Source organism: Oryzias latipes, chromosome 17, assembly GCF_002234675.1.
Source record: "Oryzias latipes chromosome 17, ASM223467v1".
NCBI lineage: Eukaryota > Metazoa > Chordata > Actinopteri > Beloniformes > Adrianichthyidae > Oryzias > Oryzias latipes.
Window position 1 is genome coordinate 23,166,638 of NC_019875.2, and position 16,018 is coordinate 23,182,655.

The 16,018-nt window shown below is 41.9% G+C and overlaps 3 protein-coding genes across 8 annotated transcripts; 2 read left to right on the plus strand and 1 right to left on the minus strand.

Annotated features, from left to right (window-relative positions):
• Nucleotides 1-980: 980 nt before the first annotated feature.
• capn10 (calpain 10) lies at nucleotides 981-7,336 on the plus strand. Of its 2 annotated transcripts, none has more exons than XM_011486762.3 (13): nucleotides 981-1,308; nucleotides 1,545-1,723; nucleotides 2,885-3,016; nucleotides 3,095-3,291; nucleotides 3,449-3,681; nucleotides 3,758-3,899; nucleotides 4,182-4,348; nucleotides 4,437-4,693; nucleotides 4,768-4,970; nucleotides 5,062-5,317; nucleotides 5,393-5,583; nucleotides 6,095-6,140; nucleotides 6,380-7,336. In XM_011486762.3, exons 2-13 carry the CDS (start codon nucleotides 1,580-1,582, stop codon nucleotides 6,407-6,409), a joined length of 1,998 nt encoding a protein of 665 aa, XP_011485064.1. In that variant the 5' UTR covers nucleotides 981-1,308; nucleotides 1,545-1,579; the 3' UTR covers nucleotides 6,410-7,336. The 2 variants fall into 2 exon arrangements, with proteins under 2 accessions (XP_011485064.1, XP_020566698.1); XM_020711039.2 differs by having other exon boundaries at nucleotides 1,551-1,723.
• A 115-nt stretch (nucleotides 7,337-7,451) lies between these two features.
• eif4e2 (eukaryotic translation initiation factor 4E family member 2) lies at nucleotides 7,452-11,660 on the plus strand. 5 transcript variants are annotated; one of them, XM_011486765.3, is made up of 8 exons: nucleotides 7,452-7,584; nucleotides 8,316-8,427; nucleotides 8,514-8,648; nucleotides 8,756-8,860; nucleotides 8,950-9,102; nucleotides 9,455-9,595; nucleotides 10,517-10,593; nucleotides 10,691-11,660. In XM_011486765.3, exons 1-7 carry the CDS (start codon nucleotides 7,565-7,567, stop codon nucleotides 10,550-10,552), a joined length of 702 nt encoding a protein of 233 aa, XP_011485067.1. In that variant the 5' UTR covers nucleotides 7,452-7,564; the 3' UTR covers nucleotides 10,553-10,593; nucleotides 10,691-11,660. The 5 variants fall into 5 exon arrangements, with proteins under 5 accessions (XP_011485067.1, XP_011485065.1, XP_011485066.1 ...); XM_011486763.3 differs by having other exon boundaries at nucleotides 9,455-9,591; XM_011486764.3 differs by having other exon boundaries at nucleotides 7,536-7,681.
• A 918-nt stretch (nucleotides 11,661-12,578) lies between these two features.
• LOC101155721 (phospholipid scramblase 1-like) lies at nucleotides 12,579-14,922 on the minus strand. Its single transcript, XM_020710780.2, is given in 7 exon segments — nucleotides 12,579-12,869; nucleotides 12,950-12,967; nucleotides 12,969-13,062; nucleotides 14,055-14,247; nucleotides 14,328-14,405; nucleotides 14,499-14,539; nucleotides 14,541-14,922. Coding segments are annotated over 7 exon segments (843 nt in total). The 5' UTR covers nucleotides 14,822-14,922; the 3' UTR covers nucleotides 12,579-12,731.
• Between the last annotated feature and the right edge of the window lie 1,096 nt (nucleotides 14,923-16,018).

Here is a 16,018-nt window from a genome sequence, read left to right on the forward strand (position 1 = left end):
GGGAGAGGGGAAGAATGTGAGGGGGGTGGAAGAGAATAAAAGGAAGAGAGGGGGAGAAAGTGGGGGATACAAGCACTGATCTGAATGAGTTATTATTTTAAGCTGTGTAACAATTATACCAGATCTGGTGGAAATGCAAATATTACATCAAAGGTGAAATTCTGACACGGAGATGAGTGGAAAATATCTGTCCATCAATACACTGGTGGGTTAGGAGGAGGGATAAAGCAGACAGGGAGCAGTGTGGTAGTGTGCACGTGCACGTGGGGATGGAGATACATGCATGCTGATGAAGTGAACTGTGTGTTCATAAGGGGAACCAGATCCTACCCAGCCCGACCAGCCAGACCAGGGGAGGTCTGGCTGGTCGGCATTAGTTTTTTTTTAAACCAAATTGCCTAAGCAACATATTCCACCAACAAACTAAGCTGCATTTTCTTTCAATGCTTAAATGCCTAGAATATATGATAATAATATTTTATTTATTTATCCTTTTTTTTTGTTAAACACATTTTAATAGGAGTTGAAAAAACTGAACCGAAGAATCGTAACAATGTAAACAAACTACATGGTTCCCAACCTTTTTTCAACAAGGTAACCCCTGTTAAAAGATATTTTCTAATGGCCCCTAACCAGTGACTGTCAGCCTTGCAACTTTAGGTGGTTTAGAAACAGTTAAAGCATTGGCCAAACAAAATTTATAAAAGGAAAAATAAAAAAGAAATCAGAACTTTGTCATTTTTGTCTAAGTCTACCTTCTGGAACTGTGTAAAATTTTATATCTTAGGTGTTTATTTGTGAACTAACAGACAAGTATAAATAATTTAGACTTTTAAGCAAGAAAACATATATCCCTAACATGATAATATAACATTTTTAGATTTTCTTTATTCATCTTCAATTTTTTTTAAACTGAAGTACCCCCCAGCTTTGAGTTCAACTATCTCCAGCGGCGCAGACAGAACACCGTGCATTTTCGACTTCCCCCGATAGGGGGCAGTAGCAGCCGGTGAGCACAGGAAAGATCCACTTGTTTTATCACTGAGCCGCTAATCTGTCCAACCGAAGCAACTCTGCCTGCTGTTATTTGCAGAAATGACGGATACAACTCATAACGAAATGTTTCGTGCTTTTATAAAATCTGCACGATTTTAGCTCAGAAATCAGGACAAGATAAAGGGAAACGATGCCGCCATCGGGGCTGTGAGAAGAACAAGCTAGCGTAAAGGCTACATGATGGAGTTAGCTTTGTTTGTGTTTATGAAAAATGAAGCCGCAGGCGGAAGTATGTTAGAAAAAGGGAATAAGGTAGGAGAGAAATGCATAAGTTGCTGTGTCAATATAGAAAATATCATTTTCAAAAAAATATTAATTCCTGTTATAACAGATCAATTATAATTGGTCCATTTGCTGACATATTGTTTGCATTGATTAACTGATATGATCATGATGTGTATATATCATATACTTATGTCAGTATACAGAATGCACATATCAATCTGCAGTTTATTTGCACAAATATATTCCATAAATGTTTGATTTAGATGAAGACTGGGTGAAGTCCACCTGCAGACTCAGCATGAGAGAGGACGGCAGAGCTGAGAGGACATGTGCAGCTCTGTTTGAGGACCAGGACTTTCCCTGTGAGGACGCCTCCCTTTTCTGTGACAGCTCCACGCCCATGGCCAGGCTGCAGGGAGACATCACCTGGCGTCGCCCGCAGGTGAGACAGCCGGGGTGAGGGAAGGTGGAAAATCAACAGAGATGGAATTTTTCATGTTGTGTAAATCTGTCCTTTCTTTTGATGCATTATCAGGTGTTGTCACCTTTAAGCTCACAAAGCAAACATTGGATTTTCCAACTGATTGTGGAGTTTATGGTGTAGTAATTGTAAAAAAACACACTTAAAGCTGAAGTTGGTAGAACTTAATGACCCACTGCGATAAAATAGTGTTTTTAACATGTTCTTGTGGCTTTTTTCTAATGATGGAGGGCATATATAAAAATATTAGGCTTAAAATCGCATTTCTGAGTATTTGTTTATTAAAGTTCTTGTGATGAAGGATTAGATTAAAAAAATCTTGTAGCTGTGATGCAGTAGCAACAAGCCACTGCTCCCTGGTCTGCTCCATTCCAATGCATTCACTTGCAGACAAATAGTTCCATGTACGTCTTTGCATACCTCTTCCGAGCTGGGGTCTGGCTCAGAACTGTACGCCTGGATGGCTCCAAAATTGCACTGGTAATGTTAGGGCGGGGTTGTGAGGGGCTGTAAGCTAGTGGGAGAACGTGTAGACAGATGGGAACCACCAACTTAAAGGCAAATTTCTAATGAACTACTGCTGCTCTGCAGAAACTGTCTTAGAAAACGTCAGTTTTTATTTTTTTATTTCAGGAAAAAATCCATAATCGTAATTAAAAGATTACTAGGAACTAGGCGGTGTAATGATGAATCAATTTATATTCCTACAATCCTACCAGATCAATGTGTCTGAGGCAAGTTTTTAATCAAATCACACAATACCATTAAAAAATCATTTTAAAATGAGATAACTGGATTAAAATGCTTTTGGGAAACACCATTTGGATTGAGGTATAGCAGGTTTATTTTTACTATAACGTCAAACAAGCAAGTGCATTACAGCGGACAACACACATGTGTGATGGCAGCAAATATTAACAAGCCATCATTACAGTCCAATATGTGGAAACATTTTGAATTTTGCAAAGATATGTGATCATACAGTGTGTTGCAATATTTTTAAGTGTGAAAACAACAGTGGAATGAACTTTTTGAAACTAAAATGTGATTGGATGTGCCAAATCAGATTTGAATGTTTAGTTATTGTAGTCAGTTAAAATGAATATCAATAATGTCTTTCAGGAGATCTGCCAGCGTCCGGCCCTCTTTCCCACCAACATCAATGTGGCTCACCCAAAACAGGGTCTACTAGGAGACTGCTGGTTTCTCTGTGCATGCACCGTCCTGCTCAAAAGACAACACCTTTTAAACAAGGTATTCAGACAGCTGTTATATGTAGGAATTACTAGGAATCTGCTACTAAATTTGCTTTTTTGTTGGTTTTCTGTGCAGGTGCTTCCTCCAGGCCAGCCCCAGTGGGGTGACGCCAGATACAAGGGCTCTTTTAGGTTCTGCTTCTGGCAGCGGGGACAGTGGACAGATGTGACCATTGATGACCGGCTGCCTTGCATAAATTCCACACTCTGCTTCTCCTGCTGCCATGCCCCTGGTGCCTTTTGGGTAGCCTTGTTGGAAAAAGCTTATGCCAAGTTAGCAACACGCAGAGTTTTCCTTTTTGTTTATCAAATCATCCATCTCTTCCATAACAAACATTTATTTGTATATCTCTTTCATTCCACTGTTAATTTACGATAACATGTTTACTGCGGTTTGAATTTCCATATTTTTCCATGGTACCTTTTCCAGGCTGCATGGTTCATACGAGCAGCTGTGGGCGGGGCAAGTTTCGGAGGCGCTTGTGGAGTTGACTGGTACTGTCGCTGAGCAGTGGAGCGTGGGAAGTGCAGACGGTTCCGATGAAGAACCGCCTTCCGATCAGGACTGTGATCAAAAGAGGAGAAAGAGGTTCAACCTGAGACTTTTGAAGTCTGTCCAGGATGACTGCTTTCTAACCTGCTCCACTCACAACACGTCAGAAGGTTAAAAGAAAAAGGGTTTCTGTGTTGATCATGCAAACTGTTGGGTCAAATGCTGACACTGTGTAATGCGTGTCAGGAGTCGGGGAGCTGGGTCAGTACCACGCTATGACCGTGATGGAGTGGTTGGATGTGGAGAGGCTGTCGGAAAGCCAAGTGCAGCTTTTTAGAATCAGGAATCCCTGGGGAAGATGCTGCTGGGGAGGAGCATGGATGCTGAGGTAGATCAAGCACAATTCCGCACAAACATTTCAGTTTGACACATGACAAATTCCAAACATCAAAACTAGAAAATAAAGTCACGCTAAGGTTTATTCTCTTTTTTTTATAAGCTAAATTATTTGAAGCATGTGGTTTTGCACTTATTAGTTCTGAAAGCTGTCACCTAAGGTAACATTTCACAATGTTGTGTGTGGGAAATTACACTTTACATTTACGTATGCATGCATATTACTCTCAATAGGACTGGGATATAAAACAGCTTCCATGCTTTCTCATTGCAGCGGTCCTGGTTGGAGTTCTGTGGACCCTGTTTGTGCTTCAGACCTTCAAGCCAGAGTGTCTGAGGGTGAATTCTGGTTGGACGAGGCAGAGTTTGTGTCCCAGTTTGATGACATCACAGTGGGATATCCCATTAACAAAGAGGGACATTTGAAGAGCATTTATACAGGTTATTAGCTCATTTTCTGCTTATTTTTGTTGCACTTGATGTTTGTTTGTTTTTCTGACCGTTATGTCACTTTTCTGTTTTCTGACAGGAAATATTTTAACATTAAATCACCAGCAGGTCGGCCGCTGGGTTAAAGGCGTTTCTGCTGGCGGCTGTCGCAACAGCAGCAGCTACATCAGCAATCCTAAGTTTTGGCTTAAAGTGTGTACAAGAGGAGAGATACTGGTGTCTTTGCTGCAGCATTCAAACACGAGGAACACTGAGAAATATGCAAGAACACCGCTCAGTGACCGCAAGAGTACAAAATACCAGAACTACCAAGCCATTGCTCTTCACATGTGGAAGGTTTGTTCTGTCGTTCACATGAAGTTCATCTGCATCATTTTGTCCAAGACAGACATGTTGGAATGTTTCCTCAGGTGGAAAAGAAGCATTTGAATCTGAGCCGGTTGTTGAACAAACCTCCCTGTGTTTCTACTCACTGCCATGCCCATGACAGAGAGGTGGTCCTCCGTGACCTGCTAGAGCCTGGTTACTACCTTCTTATTCCCAGCACCTACCAGCCAGGAGCTGAGGCCCACTTTCTTATGCGGGTGTTCTCCTCCTCTTCCACATCCTTCACGTAAGAATCTCTCATCATCAGTGAAAGTTTTTTTTTTATGGATGATACTTTTCTAACACACAGGACCTAACAGATCTCTCCTCCTCTTTAGTGCCCTGAAGACCCCAGCTCGATCACTGCCTTTATTGACAGACAGTGAGTGGGAGACCACTTACTTCCAGGGCTCGTGGGTGACTGGAAGTACGGCCGGAGGAAGCAGAAACTTCCTCTCTCACAGGCAGAACCCGTGCTTCCCTTTTACGGTGCGTGCTGAGCCGACGGTAAAACCAGGGGTCAATGTAAGGATTACACTGCACCAGAGCCGGCCTGACACCGACCTGCTCCCTATCGGCTTCCACGTTTATAAGGTCAGTTTAGCATTAAAAGAGTGCGTCAGGGTGGATCAGAAAGGAAGAATTTGAGTTATGTTTGTCTGTACACAGGTACCAGAAGGGGGATGTGAGCAGATGTTGAAGGAAGAGGATCCTGTGGCCAGTTGCCTCCCTCACTGTTACACACAGGCCATCAGTCTGGACTGTTCCCTCCCTCCTGGTTATTACACCTTAGTGCCATCCACCTATGAACCCGATTGTTCGGCAGACTTCACCCTCAGTTTGGCTCACAGAGTACACAGGTTGGCCTTCAATTTTCAAAGTTCTTCGAATTATATCGTATAGTATAATTGAATAGACTGTATTAGGACTAAAGTGGTCCCTCATCTTTATGTTTTACAACAATTATAAATGTTTTATGGCTTTAAAACTCCTTACTACACACCTTATTAACATTTACACACAGTTGACTTGGGTAAGAATACACTTAAAATTCAAACCTTTGTCGGAAAATAAGTCCAGTATTATAGAATGTAAACAAAGATCTGCTAGAGGTCGAAGATTTATGTGAATCTTGCATCTGAAGGCAGTCTGTACTGGAGACATGGCATGGGGAAGATTGATAGACAAGGTCTACAGCCAATCAGGTCGCAGAACACAATGCAATGTAAAAAGGAAAAAGCGTAAACAACTGCATTAAAAAAATCTGTAAAACAGCGAGACCATGAAGGGTGAGGCTCAATATAGAGGGATCACTCATTTATTTTAGCTGGATTATTGTGTAACTTCCAAAACTGATTTGACTCTTTTTAGGAAGGTGGTGAAAAGTCAAGAAAAACTCCAGAGATCCATTCAGGAGGTTGGTCTTTTGATTTGTTTTTATTTAAAGTTAATTTCTGCATCTTTATTGCTGCTATTAATTATTGGTAGTTTTACACAATTTTTAAAACCGATCTACAACTTAGAAGAAAGCATATATGTATTTATACATCATGTAACGGTTATTTTACACAAGCTGCTTGTGTTTTGGATTTTTATAGCCGTCAGAAGATGGCAGCACTGAATAATCCCTTTCTTTCGTTTCTGTTTGAATGGCAGGTCTCTCGCATCTCTGTGATGCAAAGCTAGCTGTGCCAATGGGATGCAGCTCCAGTGAGATCAGATCGCCTCCCTGTGCCTCTTGGCCAGCGATGAAACAACCCAGTCCCGTCACCCAGCCTCGCCACAAAAGCCATGACGTCAGTGTTGGTGCATATATGTATTATGAGTGACTGAGAAGGGAGTCGGAAACACTGCTGACACTCTGCATTTCTGCGCAACAAGGCACTTGTCAGCGATTCTGAAAAGTTTGTTGGTGGGATGGGCTGCTAATGAAGTATGACGGGACCGGCTGGTGTAAACAAACAGCCACTACTGAAGAAGGCCGCCTCTGCTCTTTCTCATTCACTCAGTGCAGCGCCTGCCGGCACAAAACAAAGAGTCCTCTCATGAAGGTCCTCACAGAAACCCAGAGGGCAAGGGGTGAGGGGATGGTCTGGAACAGGAGAGCCAACCGAGCCACACCACGCCATAGCATGCCATACTATCCATAAGCTTTCTGTGCATCCTTCGCCTCGTGTGCTTTTAAAACTCAGACTTCTGTTATAGTCCCATAGCAGAAACCAACACCAATGTCAAGCTGACCCAAAGACACATAGTCTCCAGCTCCTATCCTGTTTCCCAGACTAGGTCCACAGCTCCGCTTGGAGCTGAACAGAGCCAGCGTTTGAAGATGCCGAGAGAACGAGTGACAAGCGAAGGGATGAAAAGGGGAGTGCGGCACATCAGAGAGAGGCAGATCATCTGATGAAGCCGCCAGTTCTCTCTATTGAGGCTGAGCATGTGCAGTGATGTGTGCCTTATGGTAGCCATGTCTGAGTTTCTGCTCAGTCACTGGGGCTGAAAGTGATCAACTGATCAAAATGGTACTATGTTATGTTTGTTTTTTTGTTGTCCGTTTTGTATTTATGATGCATGTTATTAGGTACGGTGCAATAAATAAATGTTAAAACACAAGTTGGATCATTTTACCCTCATGGGGCTTGGGTTAATTCTATCACATACATTTGAATAGAGACCCTGTGAATGTTTGAAGAGAGGTGCCACTGTCACCCTTGACCCCTTCAGCTCATCACCGCGACCAACATACCGCATGCGCGCCCACGTGCTTCTATTGCGCGTCGCCGTTCCTGCGATTTCCAGGAGGCTGTGATCGGATTCCTGACGAGTCTCAGCCAGGACAGAATGAACAACAAATTCGATGCGTGAGTAGCAGCTCTTTTGCGTTAGAACTTCGATCGAAAACGGTTCACTGTCTGGAAACGGGGAATCAAGAATCATGCGTTACGCATTCAACGAAAGGTGTGTCCATTTTATCAGCACGATGCAGTGATAGATCTGTTATTAACCCGCATATCAGCGAAAGTCATACCGGTGTGTACTTTAACTGCATATGGAACAGCAGCATTACATTTATGGGCGTTTATGTTGAGTAGTGTAGCCAGGCTGCTAGCAATAGCTTAGCAAAACGGAAGACGGGTAGGCCTCGAATCCCCGGTGTAGTGGTAGGGCAGAGGCCCGGAGAGGGTGTGTGCAGTCACGGTGTAAACTGTGAACGGGAAGACGGATCAAACGGTGATTTAAAGCAAATGTAGTGTTAGCATATTTACGCTGGTGTATTTGTGTGCATAAATTGATGCCGTTTTTCTGTTAAAATATCCAACATTAAATACAAAGTGAAGAACATTCCAGTTAATCGGCTAGTTTAGCCAACAGCAACCCGGTAATGACTGCATGCTTAAACGAATGGACTTTTTGTTTTTCCTGTTTTTATCCTTTAAGCAGCTTTTATTTTTCATGATGGACTCGAGTTTGGTTTATATCATCATTGTTAGTCATTTAAACACATTGCACCTTTTTAGATTTTCCAGCGAATTAGGGAAGTGAAGATCATTGGATGGATCGTTTTTGAATTTAACTAACTTTTCGTTTCCAGTCTGAAAGACGATGACAGTGGAGATCACGACCAGGACCAAAGCTCACCGAAAGATAGCGAAACGATAAAGATTGAGGACGACGAAAAGGAGCAGAACACAACTAAGAAAAAAGTGAGTTAGGAGATTTCAGTGTTTGCATGATAGAGCGGCCTGAATTCCTGAAGGCACCTACTAGAGCTTCCTCGTTTCTTTTGCAGATGGTGGTTCCAGGAGCAGGAGAGCATCCTCTTCAGTACAACTACACTTTCTGGTACTCCAGGCGCACGCCAGGGCGACCAGCAAGCACCCAGAGCTACGAACAGAACATTAAACAGATCGGCAGCTTTGCCTCGGTTTGTCATCTCTGTGACGCTCTTCACATCTGAGCCAAATGATGCCATTGCTCACTGGCTGTGCTGCAGCAAACTATCACAACCATGAACGCTCTGATCTTTTTCAGGTGGAACAGTTCTGGCGTTTCTATAGTCACATGATCCGGCCTGGCGACCTAACCGGTCACAGTGACTTCCACCTGTTTAAAGAAGGAATTAAGCCCATGTGGGAGGTGTGTACACTTGCTACACGTTTTAATGACCTTTTTAAGGAATGTGTTTGGATACTTTAGTGATGTTTTTGCTTTGAAACTCTGATTAGGATGATGCCAATAAAATGGGCGGGAAGTGGATTATTCGCTTAAGAAAAGGCCTTGCGTCCCGGTGCTGGGAGAACCTGATCCTGGCCATGCTGGGGGAGCAGTTCATGGTGGGAGAGGAAATATGTGGAGCTGTGGTGTCCGTCCGTTTTCAGGTAAAAACTCACACCAGCGAGGCCTAATGCTCTACAACAGCATTTGTACAACAGTGACAGTAAATAAGTGTTTACAGGGCGTAGTTATCTTCTTTTTGTGTTGTTGTTGTTTTTGTTCCACAAAGACAATAATTACTGTAATTGAGTTTTAAATGCTTTTAGTGAAAATGCCTTACCTGCAGTGTTTACATTCTTTTGACTACTGTAACGCAATTAACGTAAATCAGCTGATTCTGTGACGGAGAAAAGCAGCTTTCCGCCATTTTGGAACCCTTTACGTTAGTAACAGCTCCAGTGCCAAAGGGTTAACTATCCAGGCCTCAGATGTGCCATTTTTATTTCTTTCTTTCAGGAGGACATCATTTCCATTTGGAATAAAACCGCCAGTGACCAGGGTACCACCGCCCGCATTAGAGACACCCTGCGCCGAGTCCTCAACCTGCCCCCCAACACAATCATGGAGTACAAGACACACACAGACAGCATTAAGTATGTATGTCTCCTCAGTTTACTATTTTCTCTCCATCTTTTGCTTTAAAAAAAAAAGTCATATTTTGTGATTTGATAAACCTTTTTCACCAGGAACCTGTTGAGAGTGAAATTGTGCACATCAGTTATAGTTTTAATGCTTAGAATAAATTTCTTTAAATCGTGGTGTGATGTCTTGCTGTCATAGAACCATCCTCCTCCCTTAACCCCTCTACACTGAATGTATTTCCAGCTTTTAAAAAAAATCCTAATTTTTTGCCTTCAAATAGATGCTAAATTTAGGTAATTTTGGAGCCAAAGTGGTTTGATGCATCGTTCTCTCAATAGGCATCAAGGGGAATTAGGGCTGCACTATTTAAGGAAAACTCGCAATATTAGTGATCAATATTCTGATTATAATGTAACTAGCGATACATGAACAAATAGCAAAACAACCAATAACACAATATCCTTTTCATTGCAAAAGTTTAATTTAAATAAGAGTCAACATACCTGAAATTAAACTCCAAATGACCCTCGTCTACTTAGGAGGTGAGCCTCTAACATGAAAGGGGTCCATCCGGTTGGTCAACAACGTGAAGGGTTCAATCCGATTGGTCAAATGCATAAAATGATCTATTTGATTGGTTAAATACTTCAAGCTGCCATAAGATTGTTTTAGCACATTTAAGGTAACCATTTTTCGCTATTTTTGCCGTCTTTTGCGATATGATTATTGCACAGCTTGATACTGCGGTAACGTGGTGCAGGCCTAAGGGCGATTAAAGGAATGAATCTCTCCAGGAAAAAGTCGTTGCAGAACGACAGATGCTTTGTCACATGTCGCAATTCTGAAGGTTTATGTCAAACTTTTGCAGCCTGGTTAATATTGATGGAAACTATTTAATACTGAATGATGATGCTCTGTATGTTCCTGTGTCTGCAGAGCCTGGGAAGACTTCCATGGGCTGGTGAATGCTAGTGGCGGGCGTTAGCCTCTCGCACAGGAACACTCTGCCAAGAGTAAGAGCTGGCGCCGTTTGGTCCTACCTAATGGCTGTTTCTCCTATTTGTTTGTTTTTTCCACCTCTTCCTCATGTTTCTGTTTTTCTCGCAATAGGTTTGTGTGTTTCTGTGACGTGTGGAGGGGCACCTGGATCCGGGGAAGGAAAACCTCTGTGTGGACCGGCACTGTGTAACAGGAAGACGTGTCAGGAGCAGAGGCCCCAAGGATCAATCCCCCTGTTGGGTCAAATTGGAAGAGAGCAGAGCGAACTGTCAGCACCAAGCCAAAGACATACTTGAAATCAACCAGAGAGGGGGGAAGAAACAGCCTCATTTTATAGCAAAGTTGGAACATCTGTTGACTTGTTATCAGAAGGAGGCTGCGTTACAGAATTTGGTCATTTGCTGTTGACAAAACACCACAAAATCAGTCCGATATAAAACTTTACATGATTTTATTGTTCAGCACAGCCTCACATCCACTGTTAAAAGTTGGTCAGTTTTATTGGGGCTCAAACAGGGTTAATGGAAGATGATATTTTATTACAGTGATGTATTTTAATAATTACCTCTTCAGTTTCAAACAGAGCAGATGCTATTATTGTGTAAAATGTATTTGTCGATGAAGTCCACTCCACGATCACTCAGTTGACTCGTCAGCGACTCTCCGTGGTGACATGGAAGTTGAGTCCTACGACAGAAGACCATCCCATTTAGCTGAGAAGGTTGAAAGAGCCCCATCTTCAGAATGAACTGCCAAGCTGCCTTAATCACTGTGCCTGGCCTCAGGGCCAACACGCACCGGATGTCCATTCTGCAGGTTAGGGTGCATCTGCAAACACGTCAAGGCGTCCTGAAGAAGACCTCAACTCTTTTTTCGGTGGAAGAAACTAAACCACGTCCAGCATCTTGTTCTGGACAGCGTTTGTTTGGAATATAAGCAATTATATTTTGCAGAAACAGCTAGTCCAGATTTGGGGTTGGATTAAAGGAAGCAGATGTTTGTCTAAAGTAAAGTGAACACAGTTGGGTGTACTTGTGATGGAGAACAGCAATAAATGGAGAACATGCAGCTGCTGCTAAAACTTGACTGGTTTGTTCTTTGAACAGAAAATAGTGCCTGCCTGTTGGAGCTGCAGTGTTTCACTGAAGCATCACCAGTGGAGGAGCATCTGCACTGCTCGGCTCATCTCGAAGACCATGTGATTCTGAACAAAAACCAATGGCAGCTGCTTCAATTCAAAAGTTCTCTTTCTCGTAACCCTTGTGCTATCCTAGGCACTTTAACATTGGGAGTTGGGTCATCTAGACCCACTAGACAGTGCGCTGAACCTTTTGTCTTCAATGATTTGTGATCTTCACTGGTGTCCATGGATTACATGAAATCTTTCCACCTTTGTCATGGTAGGGAGAACACGTCAATGTAAGGGTGGGGTCATCTAAGATAGCACAAGGGTTAAATGAAACACTGGAGAAAGCTTTCATGGTGCACGAGTCATCAAAGATCTATGACCAGCCCGTGCCTGAAATTTCACAAACAATTGGAATTAAAGTTCGTCAGATGCAAATGAGTGGCCTTGTGGTAGAGTATCTGCCCAGAGACTGGAAGGTTCAACTCCTCGGCTGAGTAATACTGAAGACTTTAACCCTTGTGCTATCTTATATTGACCCCACCCTTGCATAGACATGTTATTCCTACCATGACAAAGGTGGATAAAGGTGGAAAGATTTCATATAATCCATGGACACCAGTGAGGTTCACAAATCATTGAAGAAAAAAGGTTCTGTCCAGTGGGTCTAGATTACCCAACTCCCAATGTTAACCCTTGTGCTATCTTAGATGACCCCACCCTTACATTGACATGTTCTCCCTACCATGATAAAGGTGGAAATATTTTGCATAATCCATGGACACCAGTGAGGTTCACAAATCATTGAAGAAAAAAGGTTCAGAACACTGTCTAGTGGGTCTAGATGACCCAACTCCCAATGTTAAAGACCCTAGGATAGCACAAGGGTTAAAACTGCAGGAAGTATGTGTTTTTGGGCTACAACAATTACTCATAATGGCATTAATTATGAAAGCATCTCAAAGATCACAGTGAAAATGGTGTAATGTCTCCGTGTTTTTTTAACATGAATTTCATTAGATAATTTCAAATGGATTTTTTGCATTTTTCAAGGCAGAACTCACCCTCCAACCCAAAACAATCATGGTCCATGTTGTGTTCTTCATTGAAACCAGGCCATTTCTTCCATATACTGCCTATTGGCTCACCAATGCTAGAGACAATCTGGTGTTAAAAAAAACAACAAGCTGCAGTGCAGAGATTGATGCAGGTAGATTTTAGATAGACTTTCAAAATAAAATCACCTGAAACTCTTGATTACAAGAAGCAGCGACCCGGACAGCAAGAACCCTGGATTCTGATGGTAGACGATCCCTCTGAATCACACATCTCAAGGAGAGGGGTGAACATGCTCCACCTGACAGGACACTCAGCCAACACACATCAAAGAGCAACCTGTCAGATGCTGGTACTTTACACAGTAACAAAAGGCCAGCTTTGATGCTTGGTTGACCACATTTTTTCAGCTGTCATGACTCTGCAGCACCAGAAGCATTGTCTGCTCAGCATCCCATGAGCTCAAATTGGGCCATGCTTTATTCTTGCATAACTGAGAGAATATTTATACCAAGTCAAACTCTGGTCACTGAAACCTCTGCCAGGTCAATCCTAATTGGACACATCTTCAAAGAGTGTTGCTTCTAGAAAACTCTAAATTTGACTCATACAGCCAGTCCAGCTGACACAGAAGTCAGATTTAAGCCAAATTGATAAAGTAGTAGATAACTTATACTTGACATTGCAGTTTACAAGCGTTAATTCTTTATGAGTTTAAAACTACTCCACCCAGACCGCTATTATCTGCAGTTAGTTCAGATTTAAAGACTATTTAAGGACCCACTCCAATCATCCTTTGATCTATTGTAAAAGTGTTCCCAGTCATCTTTTTATTATGACTATACTGTTCTTAGCCAAAATAAAAAAAACCTCTGATGTTTTCTAGGACATAGTTTCTGCAGAGCAGCAGTTAATTAGAAATTCGCCTTTGAGTTTTGGTGCAGAGCAACCGTGTTGATCCTTTGCCTTCCCTGTTGCAAATTGGAGCAGGGAGCTTTTGACCCACCCAGTGTATTTTCTATGTCACAAATGTGCTCTTTTTCAAACTGCATTTTTTCCCCCTCTGCTCTTGATCCACAACTATTTGAATAAAGAAATCCTAGGAAATGCAATTTTGAGCCTAACCTTCTTTATGTGTCCCCCATCATGAGGAAAATAATGAATATGAAATAATGAAGCTTGTTTTGGCACGAACAGGTGCTTGTAAATTTCAAATGATTTACACATTTTAAAAGGTACTGCAACTTTTTTGTTAATAAAAACTGAAGAACGTAAACATTGAATTGGACCCACCTCTGACCTACAGTCCCAATGATACGTTTCTGCGGTAAGTAGGCTCTTATCTCCATCAGGCAGCTACCAAGACAGCAAGCGTCCACCCTTAGTGGGCTTTCAAAGTAAAAGACCTGGCGTCCCTGACAGTCAACCCCTTGCAGAGAGCAGGCTCGAGCAGGACCACAACAATGGAGGCACACACAGTATCTCTCTAGTGGAAATGAGAAGAAATAAAAGCTCAGAAATACAATAAGATGTGAATGGTGTTGATGATTTATAGCAACAATCCACCTTCCACGGCCGCAAACAGCTGGGATCTGCTGTCTCCCATTGAAATGCTGTAGATATTTCTGGAAACACAATGTGGACCTACAGTAAATGAAAACACGCTTAAAAAAAATTAAAGCAATCCCTTTACAACACAGAATTGCTTACAGTAGATAAAGCAACCTTAGTCCTTACCTTGCAGCTCTGGCCGGGCAGTAATGTGAATCTGACTGACTGTCTAAAAAAGACAAAAGCTGTCTTCCTGCTGCACTTCTCTGCTCCTCCACCTCCCCCTGCACTCTTGATGTCTTTACAGAGCTCCTGTGCATCCCCATTTGTGACAGCTGATCCTCATATTCCCTGTCCCAAGTTGCTTGGTGGGAGTTTTGTCCAAGTGGCTGAACCTGGTGACTGCAGGAAGGCCTGCAGCGGTTCTCAAAGGATCCAGAGATCATCTGGATGGGCTTCTGTCGTTCTAGTTTTCCAAAAGAAAAAGGTCGGTCCATCACCACAGACATTACGTTGAACTGAAACAAAATCAGCAAGATTTAAGACACAATTTTAAAAATTGTATTTGAACATTTTGCATTTAATTGTTGAAACAGAAGCTTTTCAAAATTCTGGGAAATAGGATCAACAAGACCTTTAACAAATTTAACCAGAAAGTGGAAACTTGGAGAATCTTTTGGGCAGACATTACTCAATAAGAAGATTACAAATGCATCAAAAAACGGATTGGAACAGAACTCTTCTTATGTTCTCATGTTGTTTTAATCAATGTTTCACTGAAACATCACATTTTCAAAAGAGTCAAAAGTTCTTCTTTTTGCAGCTGTTCCACATTTTACATCACAGTAGTACCACAAAGTCTCTTGCTTAGCTTCAGATCATCTGATCATACGTCTGGAGAAATCTGGCAAATTTTCAGGTCGAGTTGAGCTTCAGCTTTTTCTCTATCTCTGTGTGACTCTTCACGTTGGCTTTTGTGAGTTTTAAGTTTTCCACGACCACCCTGTTTCACCCCACTGTCGTCTCTAACCAACCCAGCCGGATCTGCTCTTTGTTGAGCCGTGTAATTGAAGTCCTGCTTCCTCAGGTGATGGTGAGGATATCCGTGCAGGGCTTTATTTTAACCCAAAAAGATGGCACAGGATGAAATAAACTGCTCTGATTAATCCCAGATAACGTAAAACTGTAAAGTTATTTAATTGACAAAGAATTTTATTTGAAGTTTATTTGTGAGTGAAAACTCATGTTCCACTAAACCATCAATCCACAAATTCTTTATCACAACCAAAAAAATCAGTTTTAACTTCTTTAAAAATGACTGTTGCTGTCTGTTTGAACAGACAACAGATGTTTCAAACCTGTTCCTTTCCAGTCAGTAGGAAAGGTTAAAACATTAGCCAGATGGGTATGAGTTGGGGTGCACAGCAAGGTATAACTTGTTAGGATTTAAAAGCAAAAGCTATATCAGAACTATCGTTACTATCGTTTCTACCACATTAAGATTATTTATATGTATTTGCCAAAGCTTTTATTTTGAAGGGGAGTAACCAGAAGGGTTTAAAAAATCTGATTTCTGTTAAAACACAAGACTAAGAAAGTTATTTCAATCCAGGACTGGTTGGGAGTTTATTGACTTCTTGTGAATTTTTAGCATTGATTAATTGGCTCACATTAGACAATAAACTACGATTTTGGACCTCTGGGTG

What these genes read in the sequence shown, in the direction of transcription:
- eif4e2 (XM_004079201.4), top strand. Translation starts at nt 7,659, where the DNA reads ATGCGTTACGCATTCAACGAAAG. An exon ending in AGATCGGCAGCTTTGCCTCG is followed by an intron (nt 8,649 to 8,755) that starts GTTTGTCATCTC and finishes GATCTTTTTCAG; the next exon opens with GTGGAACAGTTCTGGCGTTT. An exon ending in GAATTAAGCCCATGTGGGAG is followed by an intron (nt 8,861 to 8,949) that starts GTGTGTACACTT and finishes AACTCTGATTAG; the next exon opens with GATGATGCCAATAAAATGGG.
- capn10 (XM_011486762.3), top strand. Translation starts at nt 1,580, where the DNA reads ATGAGAGAGGACGGCAGAGCTGAGAGGACATGTGCAGCTCTGTTTGAG. An exon ending in TCACCTGGCGTCGCCCGCAG is followed by an intron (nt 1,724 to 2,884) that starts GTGAGACAGCCG and finishes AATGTCTTTCAG; the next exon opens with GAGATCTGCCAGCGTCCGGC. An exon ending in GGAGGAGCATGGATGCTGAG is followed by an intron (nt 3,900 to 4,181) that starts GTAGATCAAGCA and finishes TTCTCATTGCAG; the next exon opens with CGGTCCTGGTTGGAGTTCTG.